Here is a 16,551-nt window from a genome sequence, read left to right as displayed (position 1 = left end):
AGAGTAGCTTAAGCCCTTGTAGTTTTAGGTCCTGCTTTTGCTTTCTCTCTGTCTCGAAAGCCATCTGACCTGAGAAAGCTCATTTGATCACCTGTATCATCTCTTATTGCACCACAGCTTCCTGTTGACTCTGAATTACTGTTTCAACAGTTTGGCTTCCATGGGATCTTCTAATGTTCACGAATCATATTGCTATATTGGAACTGCCTGTTTTTATCAGATATGCAAGTCGATAATTGACTGTTCAACTACTCTGCTATTTTACGTCTTCCTCCTGTTAAAAGAACGTTGAAGCCGAATTTATATTCTCATTGGGTATCTATAGTTGGTATAATATAATGTCTTAAATAGTTGGTGGTCAGCAATACAAATGTACCACTATTGGGCATAAGTTACTGCATTTTTGCTTTACATTATGGTCCCTTTTGTTTGTCTTTAGTTAATGGTAATCTAGGATAGCAGCACAAAAACAGTGGTAGAAGTGCTGCCGCTCCCTCCCTTTTCTATTGAGATACTCACTTCCACTCTTTTTCTTTTTTTTTTTCTGCCACAGAAATCAAGAATGAATTATCGTGCATGGCATCACCGTTCCTGGCTTGTTACCTACATGACGAAAAAACAGGTCGGATCTATAGCATACTTCTGGTTTTATTTTGAGGCCACTTATCAATTGGAACGGGAAGCATATTGAGGGGAAAGAGATCTAACTGATGTTTGGTAGTTCTACAAGAGGCCACATATTAGATGTCCTAGCCCAAAAATCAGGTTGGTCCAGTCATCAGGTGGGCCGTGGGCTACAATGTAGGTTGGTTGTGATCCTTTTGGGAATCCTTTAACCTTCCATTATTTTGCATTTTCCCCCTACACATTTGATCCACCTGATGATTGAACAGTTCTGATCATGGGTTGAACCAATCAAGAAAATTTCGGTTTATGTCCTAAATAAATACATATGCTTTCGTAGGTGCTAGATGAGTTGAACGAGTCAAGAAGATGGGCTGAGTTACATGTTGCAGATAATTGCTGCTTCCACTATCGCAGAGTGAGTTTTCTTTTTATCTATTTGACTTAACTCCTGCTTCGTATACAATTGCCTCTAGCGTCCTTTAGATCAACGCAACCTCCAACATGTTGTAAGATATTGTGGATGGTGCATGCCCAAGATATATTATTACGAGAGATGCTTCATGAAGAAAGAAGAGTACTGAAAATCTGTACTTCTATAAAAAGTCTTCTTTCCTTGCCTTTGTTTGCATCTTCTACTCTCATTTCTGCTTCGTATTTTTTATCGGACATTCTGAGAAGTACCCATCATAAGCTTGGATTGAAACAATGCTATGAGGTAAAAATCAGTGGAGAATCTGGAGACCATCTCATCTGTGCCCCTGTGGTGGTTCTAATATACTAGAGTGCTGTTACTGATGAAAGATGCTTTGTTTCAAAATGTTGATTCGATGGGTAGCAAGTCCTTGTTTCTCCTCGTATTTGAGAGAGGAAGGGAGGAAGGGCCAAGAGTTTTTTGGTCTTCATGTTTGTTCCAACTTCCAATGTTAAGTTCTCAATCACCTTCCTTGCTTCGACTCATTTTCAATCTCCTCTTGGTATTTGAGTTCATAGAGTTTTTTTGGGGCTTGGGCTATGAGATAAAGGGATTGATTCGCCATGCTCTATCAGTTCGAGCTTTTAGAGGAAGTGGTTAATTGTCTTGCATCAAAATGGTATTAGAATGGGAGGTCTCGTGTTCAAGACTTCTCACTGGAGGTAATTAGTGTAGGGGCATTTTCACACTGAGATTGAGTGGGGTGGCCCCTGGGATGCAAGGGCACACTCAGGTTGGGCCCCTCGTGTGAAGCGGGCCCCACCTGTGTGAGGCAGGTGGCTTGTGTGAAGTGGAATCCATGTGAAGTGGGGCCCACGAGGGGGGTTTCGCCGAGGTCCTAACCCATGGGATGTGGGGCCTGGGCTATGAGATAAAGGGATTGATTCACTATGCTCTATCAGTTTGAGCTTTTAGAGCAAGTAGTTAATTGCCCTGCATTACCCACCTTCTATAAGTAACCATGGTCATTGATCCTAGAGGGTCTTGCTACTGGCTTCCAATTTTACACAGATTGTGCTAACACCCACCCCTAACCTATACCTAAACCTCACCCAAGTTTGCCTCAAAGCCTCAACAATTGATCCAAGACACTGAAAGATGTATGAACCAACCCAAATTTGAGCTAGGGACTACACCCCTCTATTTTATGCCGGTGGAAGTACCTTTTCTACCAATCAGAGAAATTTTTTAAAATGTAACTCCGTGGTTGGCAGAAATACTTCTTCTGCTAATCAGAATTCAGAGGTACTTAAAATATGGCTCTTTGGATAGTGAAAATACTTTTTCCATCACTTAGAAAGCTTGCTGAACTCATTCTTTTCATGTCAATTGTAATGGCCTACTGAACCCAATTTTCAAATATCCTGCTCAATTGTGTAGTCCATTGAGTCAGCTTTCCGTCAAGCCCCCAAATCAGCCCGATCCTAACTCCGGACACTGAGATGCAATTGATTTACTAGAAAGTGGGCAGAGGCCAGTTTGACCTTGAAGTTCAGAAAGTTGACCCAACTTCTAGAGTCCATATATTCCTAATACCTTTGAATTTCAACACCAAACAAAGCGCATTAGATAGCCTATCATATCAGCTTTCCAACAAGCCCAAGTTTTCCAGATGCAATGTCTGAGCACCAAGATCCGATTGAAGAACTGAAGGGTGCATGCCACATAATGATTTTCATGCAAGGAACTATAAAAAATTACAATTTTGCCCTTGCATGGAAATTCAAAACCCAAAATATATTTTTCTTTAATCCTTGCACGCTATTTGTACATACTTACTCCTAGGATCCTTAATTAAACCCTAACCTTCCTTTTCTTTACAAAACTACCCCTAAAAACCCATGGTTTGTGAAATTTCATTTCTACCCCCTCAAGATTTTGACATGTGGCTAAATCCTACCGTTTCCAAACCCAAACCACTAGAAGCCTCATAGGACCTTCCCTCTATCTCAATTACCCTGAAACCTCCCCATTAATAACCTAGATCTTGTCACTTGTCTCCCATCCCAAAACCTCCTACCCTTCAGAAAACTATTCCAGAAACCTCCTACTCTTAAAACCCATTAACTTCTCTCCAATTGCCAAGCTACCACCCTTGATCTCTATAAATGGAGACCTACCAAGAGAAGCGTCTTGATCTTGAAATTCTCTAAGTTCGTAATCATAGGAAGCCTACCCTCTCAAGTCTCAAAACCCCACTCCCTTGGCAAAATTCCTGCAAAAATTCAAGACAATCCGACCATTTGAGAAGAGACTTCCTTTGGAGTGGAAAGGAGAACCAGAAAAAAATTCATCTGATGGACTGGAAAGATGTTTGTTCCCACTTCAAAGATGGTGGAGCAAGTATCAGGAGCCTAAAGGTGATGAACCGGGCTCTCCTCGGCAAATGGACTTGCAGGTTGGCAACAGAATTGAATGCTTTATGGAACGTGGTGATTAAAGGAAAATATGGATCATCTCCCGGGGGTTGGTGGACAAGCGATTCGTTGCGCTATAGGGCCTCTTATATCTGGAAAGGTATTTTACGTGCTCAAAAGCCAGTGGTGTAGAACATTGGGTATCATCTTGGCAACGGTTCAGCTATTAGATTTTGGGAAGATCACTGGATCGGCAAAACAGCTCTCAAATATACATTCGACAACATCTATCGTGTTGCTACTATCAAAGATAGCCCAATCCACTGTTTTTACTCGCAGATTGATTCTGGATTAGTTTGGGAAATAAGTTGCTCCAGGAACCTAAATGATTGGGAGGTAGAGGAATATGCAGATCTTCTTAATTGTCTCTCTTTGGTGTTGCCGATCCGGAACGAGCCTGACAAAGTTTTGTGGAAAGGAGATAAGTCCAGCCTTTTCTCAGTGAGATCTCTTTATTCTCTTCTCTCTCCTTCCACATCTCCACCTCCCTAGGCGCACCATTTTATTTGGAAGTACCAGAGTCCCCCCAAATATATCTATTTTGGCTGGTTAGCAACTACGAATCAAATTTTAACGGTTGCCAACCTGCGGAAAAGAGGCATGCAACTTCCCAATATCTGCCTTTGCTGCATGAATGATGAAGAGACGACCGACCATTTGCTAGTCCACTGCCCGTTCATTTCCCATATTTTGCTGGACTTCTTTAAAAGATTTGAAGTCTGCGGGTGCATTCCTCAAACCGCTTCTTCCTTATTAGCGTACTAGCATGGGTTTAAACTAGGGAAGACGAAAACGTAGATTTGGAGAATGGCGATTCTCGCTATCTGGTGGGCTGTTTGGACAGAAAGAAACCAGCGGTGCTTTAACAATACTCAATCATCGACCCAAGTAGTGGGATCTCGGGCTAAAAATCTTCTTATTGAATGGGTGGTCAATGTTCCTAGTCTTAAGGGTTGTAACCTTTTGTTCTTAGGCTTTTAATCCTTTTCTGCTATCTCAGCAGATCTGCTCTGTTTTATTTTGCTTTTTAATAAATCGTTACTTAAAAAAAAAAAAAAAAAAAAATTCAGGAAAAAATGAAAAGGCAAGGTAGTATGGTTCCCAAGTTTGAGACCCTTTGGTTGTGTGAATTGGTGTCCCTTTATATCTTGCTTTGTCCAAATTTACCCAAGTACAAGGAGACACTATGATAGCCAACCTGCATTCATTTGAATTTCATTACCTTCTCTCTCTCTCTCTCTCTCTCTCTCTCTCTCTCTCTCTCTCTCTCGCTCACTCGCTCTGTTCCTTTTCAATGCTAACATTAAACTACGCCGTGCTGAAATTCCCTTTTAGGAATTTCGCTTCTCACCAAAGCAAAGATTATGTATTGACATTGTGGGGAAGGGCGTGCAATGCATTTCTTCCCATTAACTAAGGCCCTTGCCTAGAATCTTGACTTCATGGGAGTCGTAATTGAAAGTTGTAAACGGGTTTCCTTTGATTTTTCAAACATTTTAATGAACAAGGTTTCTAGCTACCCTTTGATCTAAAATTGGCTAGTGGCAACTCTACATTTTTCGACCATCTCTAGTAGAGATAACCAATTCCATTCACAACGTTGTTTCAGCTTTTGTATATCATCTTATTTATGGTTGTCTTAATCTTACTGAACTTTGTATCCATCCCACTTGATCTCTACAAATAAAGTGTGCTTTTTTTTTTTTCACAATGTTGCTTCTACATTCACTGTTCTTTTATTTTTATAACTAATAAATATGAATTATGAGAGGGAAAACCATTGATGAATGGCCTTGAAATTCCTTTTTTAAGTAAAGAATTAACAATATAGTTAGTCTCTCTTACATTATGGGAGAGCAATTTTTGCAGTATCAATATCACACTATAATCACTGATAGTAGACAACCGACCAGCGCACCAAAAGCTCCATAACTGATGGGGAAGGACCGTTTTATCCTGCAGGCCCTCCCAAGTAAACCCAGGCGAGACCTCCCCATGGGCAACTCCTGCTTCGCATGGGTCCTCGAATTGCACGGTCCCATAGTGAGCCCCACCTCATGGCCATTTTGCACCTCACAAACCCCACCTTGAGGGCCACCCCACCCTAGCGTGGAGATACGGTGCATCCTTGGAATCACACTAAAATGCCCCCCCATCATCCACCCATGGCGGTGAGGAGATTCAAATACTGGGCTCTCACTCTAATATCATTTTGATAGTGGACAACCGACCAACGCACCAAAAGCTCCAAAGCTGATGGGGAAGGATCGGTGTATCCCTATATGTAGGTACACCCGAGCGAGACTTCCTCGTGGACAACCCTCGCATGGGTCCTTGAATCGCACAGTCCCACAGTGGGCCCCACCTCATGGCCGTTCTGCATCTCACAGATCCCAACTCGTGGGCCACCCCACCCGAAAGTGGAGATACGGTGCATCCTTGGAATCACACCAAGATGCCTCCGCATCAATCACACCTTTGGGTTATGGAAATATAATTAGAAACAACATTGCATAATGTGTTGTAGTCTGAGGGAAACATTTGGGAAACTAAAGGAAAATGGTTGAATATTCTAGTTAAATTTCAATGATGTTAAAAGGCACATGATTACACACTTAAAACCAAAACATTACCCCAAAATGTTCAGGGGACAAAATGCACTTTTGGGCACGAGTGATGCAATTATATCCAAAATGAGTTCATATCATTCAAATATAATGCAATATAAGTAATAAAATATAAATAATATAAAAAAACTAAAGATGACATTGGTATTAAATCCACAGAGTGATGTGTTGGTTGATGTTGTCATCCCTACTCATACAGGGGCAGCCATAATACTACAGCTCCACATAACTGCAGTAATGTTCCCAGCTCATGAGATTATGGTACCAGCCATGTACTCTCCATGATATCAATGGTACTAGTCCTTAGCAATGTGCACTAGTATGCCCATAGGTGTATACCAAGCAATCATTGTAACTGTCACCGTCGCTCCCAGTGGCAGTCACTGTGATTGTGGTTGTGGCTGGATGCCTTCATACCCATATTTGTATCCTAGACACATTTGTCCATAGTTGGACCTCTATTCTTATTCCTATCTCTATCCGCAGACAGACTCATGTTAATTTCCCTAAATTCTTTCATTTTTTAACCTTCAAAATCAAAATTTCTTACTTGAAATCCATGCCAATGCATGAAACACATGCATATATGTGGATTTTTACTTTTTCTTTCATTGCCAATGCATGAAACACATGCATATATGTGGATTTGTTAGAAAAAAAGAAAATTTTTTTTGGCACCTTTGAGGTTTTGGCCTAAATCCACTCTCGGATTGCAATTCTTGTCCAAATTCATGTTTTGACATGAAACAACTCAAGCGGAGTTATTAAGAGACACCAATAAACACAATCCTTAAAAGGTTGGGGAATAAAGCTTTTATTTTAATTTTGTAGTTTGTGTTTCTGATTTTCAAATTTTCAATCAAGCATTGAAGTTATCGACGTGGATCGATAGTTCCAAATATCACAAGTATTGATTGACGCTGTATTTATACCAATAAACTTGTGGTGATATATCGTTATATATTGTCCAATATCAACAATATTATCATTGATACCGGGTAACTTCTGTGATCCGCCTGAGCTTTGTATCACTAACCACCCAAAAGTATCTACCGAAAAGAACATTGCATGAGTGAAACAAACCTTTTAGCTCACTACCAAATTTGGAACTACATTAGTTATAAAGTAAGACTCCAAGGCCCATTTCCCTTGTCAAGCTCAATGCATGCCATTGTAGCATCATCATCCTCCCCATCATCTAGCTAAGGTTAGAGTTTTGCATGCCGGGGCCAATTTCCAGTGTGCACAGGCCCCCTGGCTCAGATTCCATTTGGTCGTGGGTTCAAACTTTGAAGATTCAAGGTGTAGGCTCACTCCCAACTAGTGTTTGAAATATCAGTATCGTGTTACATATCACATTCTTGGGATATAGATATGTATCAGTTATCGCACGGGATATGTCCTTTGTATCAGGTAATTTATCGCACTTTTTGGGAAACACGGGGAAGGATTGGGAAAATGGTTGAATTTTTCAGTGAAACTTCAGGGATTATTAAAAAAGACTTTAATATATACTTTTAAATCATTACATCTCAAAAAAGAAGTGCACATAATAAGTTTCATTCGTATAGGGTCCTAAGCTATGCGTTGTTTGACTAAATTAATGCAACCACATTCAAATTGAATGCATAACATTTAGAGTGTATGTGATGATCATTTCATCAATTGACAGATAGTTGAAGGAAAATTATGAAAAAAATAATAATATTTTAATAACTTAAAAAAAAAAGATTAAAAATTATTTTTATTTTCTGAAAATTGACAAGGACTTAACAAATCGGTAGATCAACCCTTATACATGCTTGGTTTCATGTTTGAAGTTCAACATTGCAAATAATTTGGGAGAAATTTGAATTTTCCCCAAATCGGACCACCTACACTCAAAATTCAAAATTAGAGTGTATGTGATGATAATTTTGTCAAGTACTCCTAAATACTTCAAAATTAGTCTCAATTTGGTTGAAGGGAAATTTTGAAAAAAAAAATGGAGAACATGAAGAACCAATGGATATTGAAATCAAAGCTCCAACTCCATGTTTTTTCATGGAAAACATGAAGAACCAATGGATTTATAACCATTTGACACTGGTTTAACATAATTTCAACAAAAAAGGGGATTGGAATTTGAAAATGCTCACCGAATCGAACATGTGGGATATATCGGCACTACCTATGCGTTTCGTATCACACAGGTGGGATACAAGATATTTCGTGGGATATATCGGTCGATATCATCGATATTTAAAACACTGCTCCTAACAATGATCCAGCACTTGATCAACAAAATGTTTTGCTCGACTGGAATCTTAAAGCTACTGCTCAATTATCTCTGGAGATGTTCAGCCCAATGTGGTTGGTCCAACCTTCATCCATCCGTCAATGAGATACAGACAAGGCACTAACATGCTGTCTTTGCATCAACCTCCTCACCACCCCCACATGCATGCACGCATATGGTGTCTGAAAATTTTGATCAAATTGTAGCTTACAACTGTTTTTTTTTTTTTTAACCCTTTTGGCTCGTTGACTGCAGCGACTAATGCTTCAATCGCTAGAGGGAAATTACTCGAAGGAAAGCCCATCATTTGTTTTCAAGTCGGAACTTCTTATGGTGTGGAAGGTACATATCTCTTGAAATTTTTTATGGAGTATGCTCACAACAGGATTGGTGTATATGCATGTGTGCGTGTGCATGTGTTTGTGGGTATTATGCTGATAATAGTATATGATTTTTTATTTCCCCATATAGTAGGTTCTCATTTCCAATGAGCTACTTTGTGCAAATGAATTTTGGGATATTCGAAGTCAGTTTGGTAGAGGCTCTTGGAGTTGATTCTTTGATCAAAACAACAGAGGTCCCCAAAATTTCTTACTTCAGCTTAAGATAATTGGTAAATAAATCTGTGGATTAGCTTGCAGCATATGCATCTACTGTGACAAAGTTTTACATTCTTTGTTTACGATTAGCCGTGATTCATAAATGCTCCTTGAAGTACTGCTGTGCTGGAGTTTTTCTCCACATTACCAATGCTTCTCAGGCCTCATAGTGATTGTTGACCGTGATTGTTGTTTCATCCTTAAGTTCAATTCTCATTAGCTAACTGTACCAATTTTTCATGTTTCTCAAAAGACTGTTTTATTGTTGTTGGGAAAGTGAATGCTTAATTGTTTATCTTCTAATAACTTTTGTCCATGTATCGCTCAAAAACTATGTTTTATATATCAGAAATAGATTGTCTCAAAAATTTGGGAATGCGGTTTTTACAGGAGGAGCTCAACTGGGATGAGCTGTTGATAAAACGTTATATAGGAAGAGAGGTATTCTCTTTATGACTCTCTATTTGTTTTTGCTTCGGCTTTCACTATCTACTTGAATGTTTAGGACAACCAAGGCTCAGAAGACCTAGGGTGTGTTTGGATTTGCTAAAAAAAGTTTTTCTTTTTCTTTTTTGTGATTTTGTTTCTGAAATCACCTTTTTAGCCTTTAATTGTGTTTGGTTAACCACTTAATTAATCTATTTAAAAAAATTATCCAAAATGCCTAGCCCCCCCGTTTCCCATAGTCGTTTCTGCTTCTACAAGCTTGTGAAAATACTCATAAATTTGAAGATCTCTCTGTCTGTTTGTTAACTGCACGCGTGTACAGCCGTACACCTCACACATGTGCCATCATGGCACGTAGGTCCAAGATCAAATCCATCCGCCGTTGGTCTGAACATGTTTTCCCTAAAATTAATCTGGTCCACTCAGAAGGTGGGCCCCAATATTGGAAACAAGTGGATGGGTTGGAAAACTTCCGCTAAGTGTTTTAGAGCTGTACATCTGTTTTGCTAACCGTGGTCCACCTGACCAGTGGATCAAGCTAATTCTTGGGCTAGGGCATCAATATAGTGGTGCCTTCGAATGCATGGATTGGATCTCAAACCTACATGCCATGATGGCAAACGTGCTGCTGTACATGAATTGTATTGCATGTAAATCTCATATCTGGAGAAGAGAAGCTGGACGGATGCAACTTTCCTATAACCCCCACCTGCAGTCTTGTGGGGCCCACCGCGATGCCTGTACAACATCCATTGTCCATTTTGTAATATCATGTTCGGGTATGACTCCAAAAAGAGGTAGACCCAAGACTAAAGAGGGCCACGCTGCAGGAAATAGTAGGGATTCAACTATCACCATTGAAACCTTTGTGGGAAAATTGTTTTTCTTATGCATGTTTACCAAACATGCACTTTTTCTTGAGAATTAATTCTGCAGTTGTTAGAAGCAATGCCAAACAGGCCCCTAGAAAATTCTCTGTAGTTTTAAATGTTGGTAAATGTGACGTATATCAATATTTTGAAACCCTAACTAAGTGGATCATAAGACTGTAGCAGGTCGAATCTTGCATGAAAATTGTTACTATCCAATTAAAAGAAATTGGCAACTGAGCTTTGGCCAAGTCTACAATATCACTACATTTAATATCACTACATTATTATCATTCTAAATCAAATATTCAATTTTTAATATTGTATTGCATTGTTATGAAATATTGGACTGTGTAGAGCTTCCTTCCGCATGACAGACTAGTTTCAAATCATCAATAATTACTAGACCTTCACAAACCTTTTCTTCCTGTCTTTTTTTTTTTTCTTTTTTTTTTTTATGAATAAAACTTTTGTAAGTCCTTTAGTTAACAGGTTCCGATAAAGGAATAAAATAAAAAGATGCAGTTGCGAAAAAGGGAAAAAAAAAAAAAAAAAAACTATGCACAACGATTCTTCCATGACAATAGTTAGCAAAAGGGCATACTACAAAAAAAGAGAGATGGTACAGGAAATGTTCGTTTTTAATTTAGTCTTGATCGTTAGAAATACAGGAAAATTTTCTGTTAAAATAACAGACGCCAAAAATTCAGAGAATAACACCCACATGCATACAGAGGTATTCTTTGCCTATCTCAATTCCGCTCAATTCCGCATGTGAGGGAAGGAGGGAGCAACACCTCTAGGAGATTGGAAGGTAATATTGAAGGACCAGGCTTCTTGGCTTGAAGGACCTCACCTAATAGTGTTAGAGAATTGCCTTCAGCTGTGAGGGATTCGGCAAAGAAGGGAGACAGGTTGCTTTGCATCCATATCATTGGATTCTTCAAATCCAATCACGCTGAAGGTTACTGCAGTATCAATAACCACTGAACTTGCGTGCAAGTTGGAAACTGAATACTCTGGAGGGAGGGACACCTCTTGGAGATTGGAGGGTAATATTGAAGGACCAGGCTTCTTGGCTTGAAGGACCTCACCTAATAGTGTTAGAGAATTGCCCTCAGCTATGACGGATTTGGCAAAGAATGGAGACAGGTTGCTTTGCATCCATATCATTGGATTCTTCAAATCCAATCACGCTGAAGGTTACTGCAGTATCAATAACCACCAAACTTGCATGCAAGTTGGAAACTGAATACTCTGCCCAACTAGGTCAGAACATGGAAGAATATGTAATTAAAGAATATATAACTCTCTGTGAGTAAGGTACATGAAAATATAAAAAATTTAGAAGAAAAGAGCGGATAAGATTCGTAATTTCTCTTCCTTTTTTCCTTTATACTGAGAAATTGAAAACTAATCTATTGAACCTTATTTGTGTTCTTCTTCCTCCTCCTCCTCCTTCATCTTACTAATGGAAGCCCTCAATCAATAGTGGACAAAATCCCAAAAGTCAGGATTATCTTGATCGGGAAGCCTAACTACTTGGTCTTTTTTGATGAATATAGACCCAATAAATATTTCTACAAACCCCTATTGTACTTGCCAATTGTTACTTTTCAATGTTAGGGGTTTCCCACATTGTTGACCATTGAAAAAGTTGTATTCATTTTGTTGATTATAGCTGGAGTTTTCTCTTCCTCGAGTCATCAACAAAGCTTAACTTTATGATTCGAGATTGAACTTGAAAGATACTGTTATGGTAGAAAGGCTTCTCAAAGTAGGCACCTCTCCTTAGGTGGTAGGATTACGCTTATCAAAGCTGCTCTCTCAAACCTCTCTTTGTATTTCATGTCTCTATTCAAATGCTCAAAATTTGTTCTGATAAGGATAAATAGGCAAAGAGGGATTTCCTCTCGCAAGGCATTGCAGCCAAAATGAAAGTTTCATTACTGAATGGAAGGCAGTGTGTAGGCTTTACGATGAAGGGGGTGCGAGGATTAGATGTCTGGAGTAAGTCAGCATTACATTATTGGGAAAGTGGGTCTAGGACAAAAGGTGACTGTTTTTGGAAATCCATCATCACAGGAAAGTATGGTGTGCCGCGCTTTGGTTGGTGGATCAAGTCTTCCTCTCTCTACAAAGCTTCCTTCCTTTGGAAGGCAGTCGCCCAGTTGGCGGGGAAAGTTTTCAAGGGTATCAGCTTTTCTATTGGGGGAGGTGAGACAGTTCAGTTTTGGGATGATATTTGGCTCAGTGAGTCTCCGCTAAGATAGGTGTTCCCTAAATTTACCGCCCTTTCCCCCTCTTTGAATGTCTTGAGAGTGTGATGCTTCTCCAGGCTAGGTACTACTGGGGCTTGGGCCACACTTTGTAGGCTCAATCTTTCCAATGTCGAGATTGATGACCTGCTTTGCCTTCTTGCTTGTCTTCAAGGGGATTCTCCGTCTCTGGGGTGCTCTGGATATTTCGGCCAGTTTTTCTGTGAAATCTTTCTTTTCCCTCATATCCAAGGAGCGTGCAGTGCTTCCATAAAGGCCCTATTTGGTCCTGTGGGGCCTCTCCTAAGGTTCCGGCTTTCGCTTGGCTTGTTTGGAGGAAACGAGTTCTCACCATCGATAATTTAAGGAAGCGGGCTATGGTGCATCCTAATGTGTGCCTCCTTTGTATGAAAGATGCAGATAATCTTTTCATTCTTTGCTCCTTTGCGAGGGCATGCGAGCTTCTTGATGTTTTCAAAGTCCCTTGGGTTATGCTGGGCTCTATTGAGGTTTGTTCTCAGCTTGGCATGAAGGTGTTCTTGGTAGTCATTTTAAGCAGAAGTGGAGGTTGGCTTTGGTCGTTGGCCTCTCGTCTCTATTGGCCGAGCGGAACATCTAATGTTTCAAAAATCATAGCAGGTCCCTTTCAACAGTCCTTTGTAGGGTCCTTATGTTCCTTAAGAAGTGGGTCCCTTAAGTGTTAGGGGCGGTCCTTAGTTTGGCATGGGTGGAGTCTATATTTTTGCTTTCAGGCCTTTTATTAAAATTCTTTATTCCTCTCTCTCTTAAAAAAAAAAAAGAAACTTGTAGGGCCCCTTTCCTCATCTTGCCACTCATCCATATGAACATCCTCATTTCAACTATACTCATCCTATGAACATGTTGTTCCGTAACTGCCCAACATTTTGTTCCATAAAGCATGACTGGTCTATACCTGTCCTATAAAATTTCCCTTTCATTTTGAGTGATACATGACGATCACATAAAACTCCAGAAGCATGTCTCCATTTCTTCCACCTAGCTTGAATCCAATGTCAACATCCTTCTTAATTTCTCCACTCTCATGAATGATTGACTCAAGGTATCGAAAGTGGTCAGTAATGGTGGAAAGGCTTGTATTGAGAAACTATCTAAGATTTTGGATGAAAAGTCTAAATCACCTTATCTTTGGTTGGCTTGTGAGAGTATTCTGAATCGGTAAACTTGTCGAAGTCACATGTTGGGTTTTTGCAATAGAATGAACAAAATAACTAGGACGAGTTCCTTTTTTGCTAGGTTTTGCTAAGAAAATGGGTTGATTCAAGGCTTGGAGAGTTCGAGCTTCGGAACAAAAACCTTTTTGACTCCTTGAATTCACAACAAACTTTTTAAGTTGCTTCCTGCTTCCCAGTCATTAACATCAACGCCCTAAAATTCTTTTTTGAAGGGAACCCACCGTGTGATGAAATTCTTCTTCCCACAACACTAACGACTCTAGGGGTGTATTATTATTTTTCTCATTTACACATGTAATTACTGGTAAATACGTAATGATTATTTACATATGTAATTACGGCATCAGTCTTGAGGTTGATGTTGATAGTAAGCTTGTTTGAAAGCTTCACATTCCAGAGCATTGAATTCGTACAGTTTCCACATGTAAAAATTTTGGGCCCCACCATGATGTTTTTATCTTATCCATGCTGTCCATCCGGTCTGCCAGCTCATTTTAGGGCATGAGCCCAAAAATGAGGTAGATCTGAAGCTCAAGTGGACCACACCATAGGAAATGGTGGGATTTGAACGATTAACATTAAAAACTTCTCGGGGCCCCCTGAAGTTTTGGATCAAGTTGATATTTGTGTATACCCTTCATACATGTTAGTGTGATCTTATGAACGGGTTGGATGATAGATACACATTCCTATGGGCCCTACGAAGCTTTCAATTTTGAATGGTGGACGTCATTAACCCCCTTGTTTCCTATGGTGTGGTCCACTTGAGCTTCTATTCTGCCTCATTTTTCGGCTCATGCCCTATAATGAGATGGTAAAATGGATGAAAGATATAGATCACATATATACATCACTGTGGGATCCACGAATTTTGACAGTACTGAAGCTCTATTGGATTTCATTCTTTATGGCTCTGTTTTCAAGGTATAATTCCGGAGGTATTTTTCTCTTAAACAAATACCCTTCAGAAGTAATTATTGACTATTTACCCATATTTACATATGTAATTGAAAAACAAACACCCCCTTAAGAGTTCTACATCACTAATGGTACTTTCTTGGGGTTTATTCGTCACAGGCTCTATGGGTTCATCGCCGGTTCCTCTCTCAATGTTGGATTAACCATTTCATGGCTGATCAAAGTGCACTTTGCCAGCATTCGGAAAACTACAACTTAGATTCTTTCCTAAACAATGAGCTACAACTCCTACATTCTTGCTTAAGTGTTTCTGATAATGATTTCGAAGATAAAGGCATGCACGCACAACTAGCAGCTTCTTATATACTGTGGATATGGAAGGTAATAGAACTCTCTCTCTCTCTATATGTGTGTGTGTGTGTGTGTGTGTGGGAGGACTGACCTACAACCAATCGTATGCTATAACCAATTATTTCATGCCTCCCAAATACTTTTAAAGTGGGTTGTAGGTGGTGATTCCTCTCTCTCTCTCTCTCTCTCTCTCTCTCTCTCTCTCTATATATATATATATAGAGAGAGAGAGAGAGAGAGAGAGAGAGAGAGAGAGAGTCATGCTCACGTGCGCACCTTTGCACACATGTCATGGGCGTCTAATTTGAACGGTCCATGTGATGCGGAATCCCGTGATACCCTTAGGGACAAATTTTCACCCTAATCTAAAATTCTGGTGGGCCATAGAAAAGAGAAGTGCAAATCAAGGGAGGAAATTGTTTTCTTTTTTCATGGCCCACCAAAGTTTTGGATGAAAGTAAAAAATTGAGCCCGGGAGGGTTTCATGAGGTGCTGCTTCACGTGGACCGTTCAGATTTTGAAGTCACATCACGTATGATGAGTTCTCAAAAAAGTTCGCACAAGTTCTGTGCAAACTGGTGTGCAGCTGAGCATTCAGCTATATATATATATTTCATTCGTGTTGAAAATCTAGCATCTGATGGGTCATTGTACAGCTTTTGTTGCGTATCAACTGCCATTTTCAACCAAAGTCATACATTCTTCAATTGCATATCACCCACAACCAGTTTTATGCTACAACCTATTTTTATGCTTCCAAATGTTTGTTTTAAAAAATGAGTTGTAGGTGGTTATTCCTCTATGGCCTATGCATATCTAGACACCCTCATGTGAACATAAACATGTGAACACACATGCACACCCCTCCCACCCCTATATTTTTTAAATTACAATGAGCTTTTACATCATATAAACTATTCTCTCGCTCTCATATTTCTTTTCTTTTTGCTTCTTTCGTGCGGACAAGTTCCAGCTTCTAGGGAGGGAGATTCAAGAGAAGCACAAGGAATTAGGAGAGCTAAAGACCATATTAAATAAGGTATCCCCTGAAAAGGCATCCCTTTGGGAGGCTTTAATTGAATGAGTGCTCTTCACAGCATCCCCGAGGTAAGAAAAAGATGCCTTTGTAGATGATCTGTTGTAGAAATTCTGCCGTTGTTTGTTTATTACGAGCTGTGCAATTGTAACACAGGTTTATCAATAGGATGTCTTTTCAATGGGGAATGGTACTATAAGAGGCATCATCAGGAGTTGGTCATGACCCACCATGTTAATTACAATTGGAGGACTTGGCTGTGGACCATTTCCCTGTTTGCAAGTGACAAATCAGATGGTTAGGATTGTCTGGTGATTGTATTAATCCACATTTGTCCAAAACTTAACCAAATTGTCCAAACTATGGGGAGTGGCAGCTTGGTAGAGGAACAGTGCGACGGCCACCTTGGGTGGAAGGTGATGATCCAGTCTTTATCTA

General features: G+C 39.8%; 1 protein-coding gene across 9 annotated transcripts in view; it reads left to right on the top strand.

The window, feature by feature from the left end:
* The window catches only part of LOC131240402 (uncharacterized), a 28,413-nt gene extending 11,862 nt beyond the window's left edge, over positions 1-16,551 (top strand). For 7 of the 9 annotated variants that reach the window (XM_058238607.1, XM_058238613.1, XM_058238605.1 and 4 more), the window contains 6 exons: positions 554-622; positions 965-1,042; positions 8,677-8,763; positions 9,411-9,461; positions 14,886-15,107; positions 16,051-16,551. In XM_058238607.1, coding sequence (XP_058094590.1) covers positions 554-622; positions 965-1,042; positions 8,677-8,763; positions 9,411-9,461; positions 14,886-15,107; positions 16,051-16,161 — 618 coding nt within the window. In that variant the 3' untranslated portion in view covers positions 16,162-16,551. The remainder of the gene's footprint in view (positions 1-553; positions 623-964; positions 1,043-8,676; positions 8,764-9,410; positions 9,462-14,885; positions 15,108-16,050) is intronic. The other 2 variants (XM_058238606.1, XM_058238614.1) reach the window with 2 other exon arrangements.

Source organism: Magnolia sinica, chromosome 3, assembly GCF_029962835.1.
Source record: "Magnolia sinica isolate HGM2019 chromosome 3, MsV1, whole genome shotgun sequence".
Taxonomy (NCBI): Eukaryota; Viridiplantae; Streptophyta; class Magnoliopsida; order Magnoliales; family Magnoliaceae; genus Magnolia; species Magnolia sinica.
Note: the sequence above shows the minus strand (reverse complement) of the source record. Positions and strands in the feature narration are given on the sequence as shown.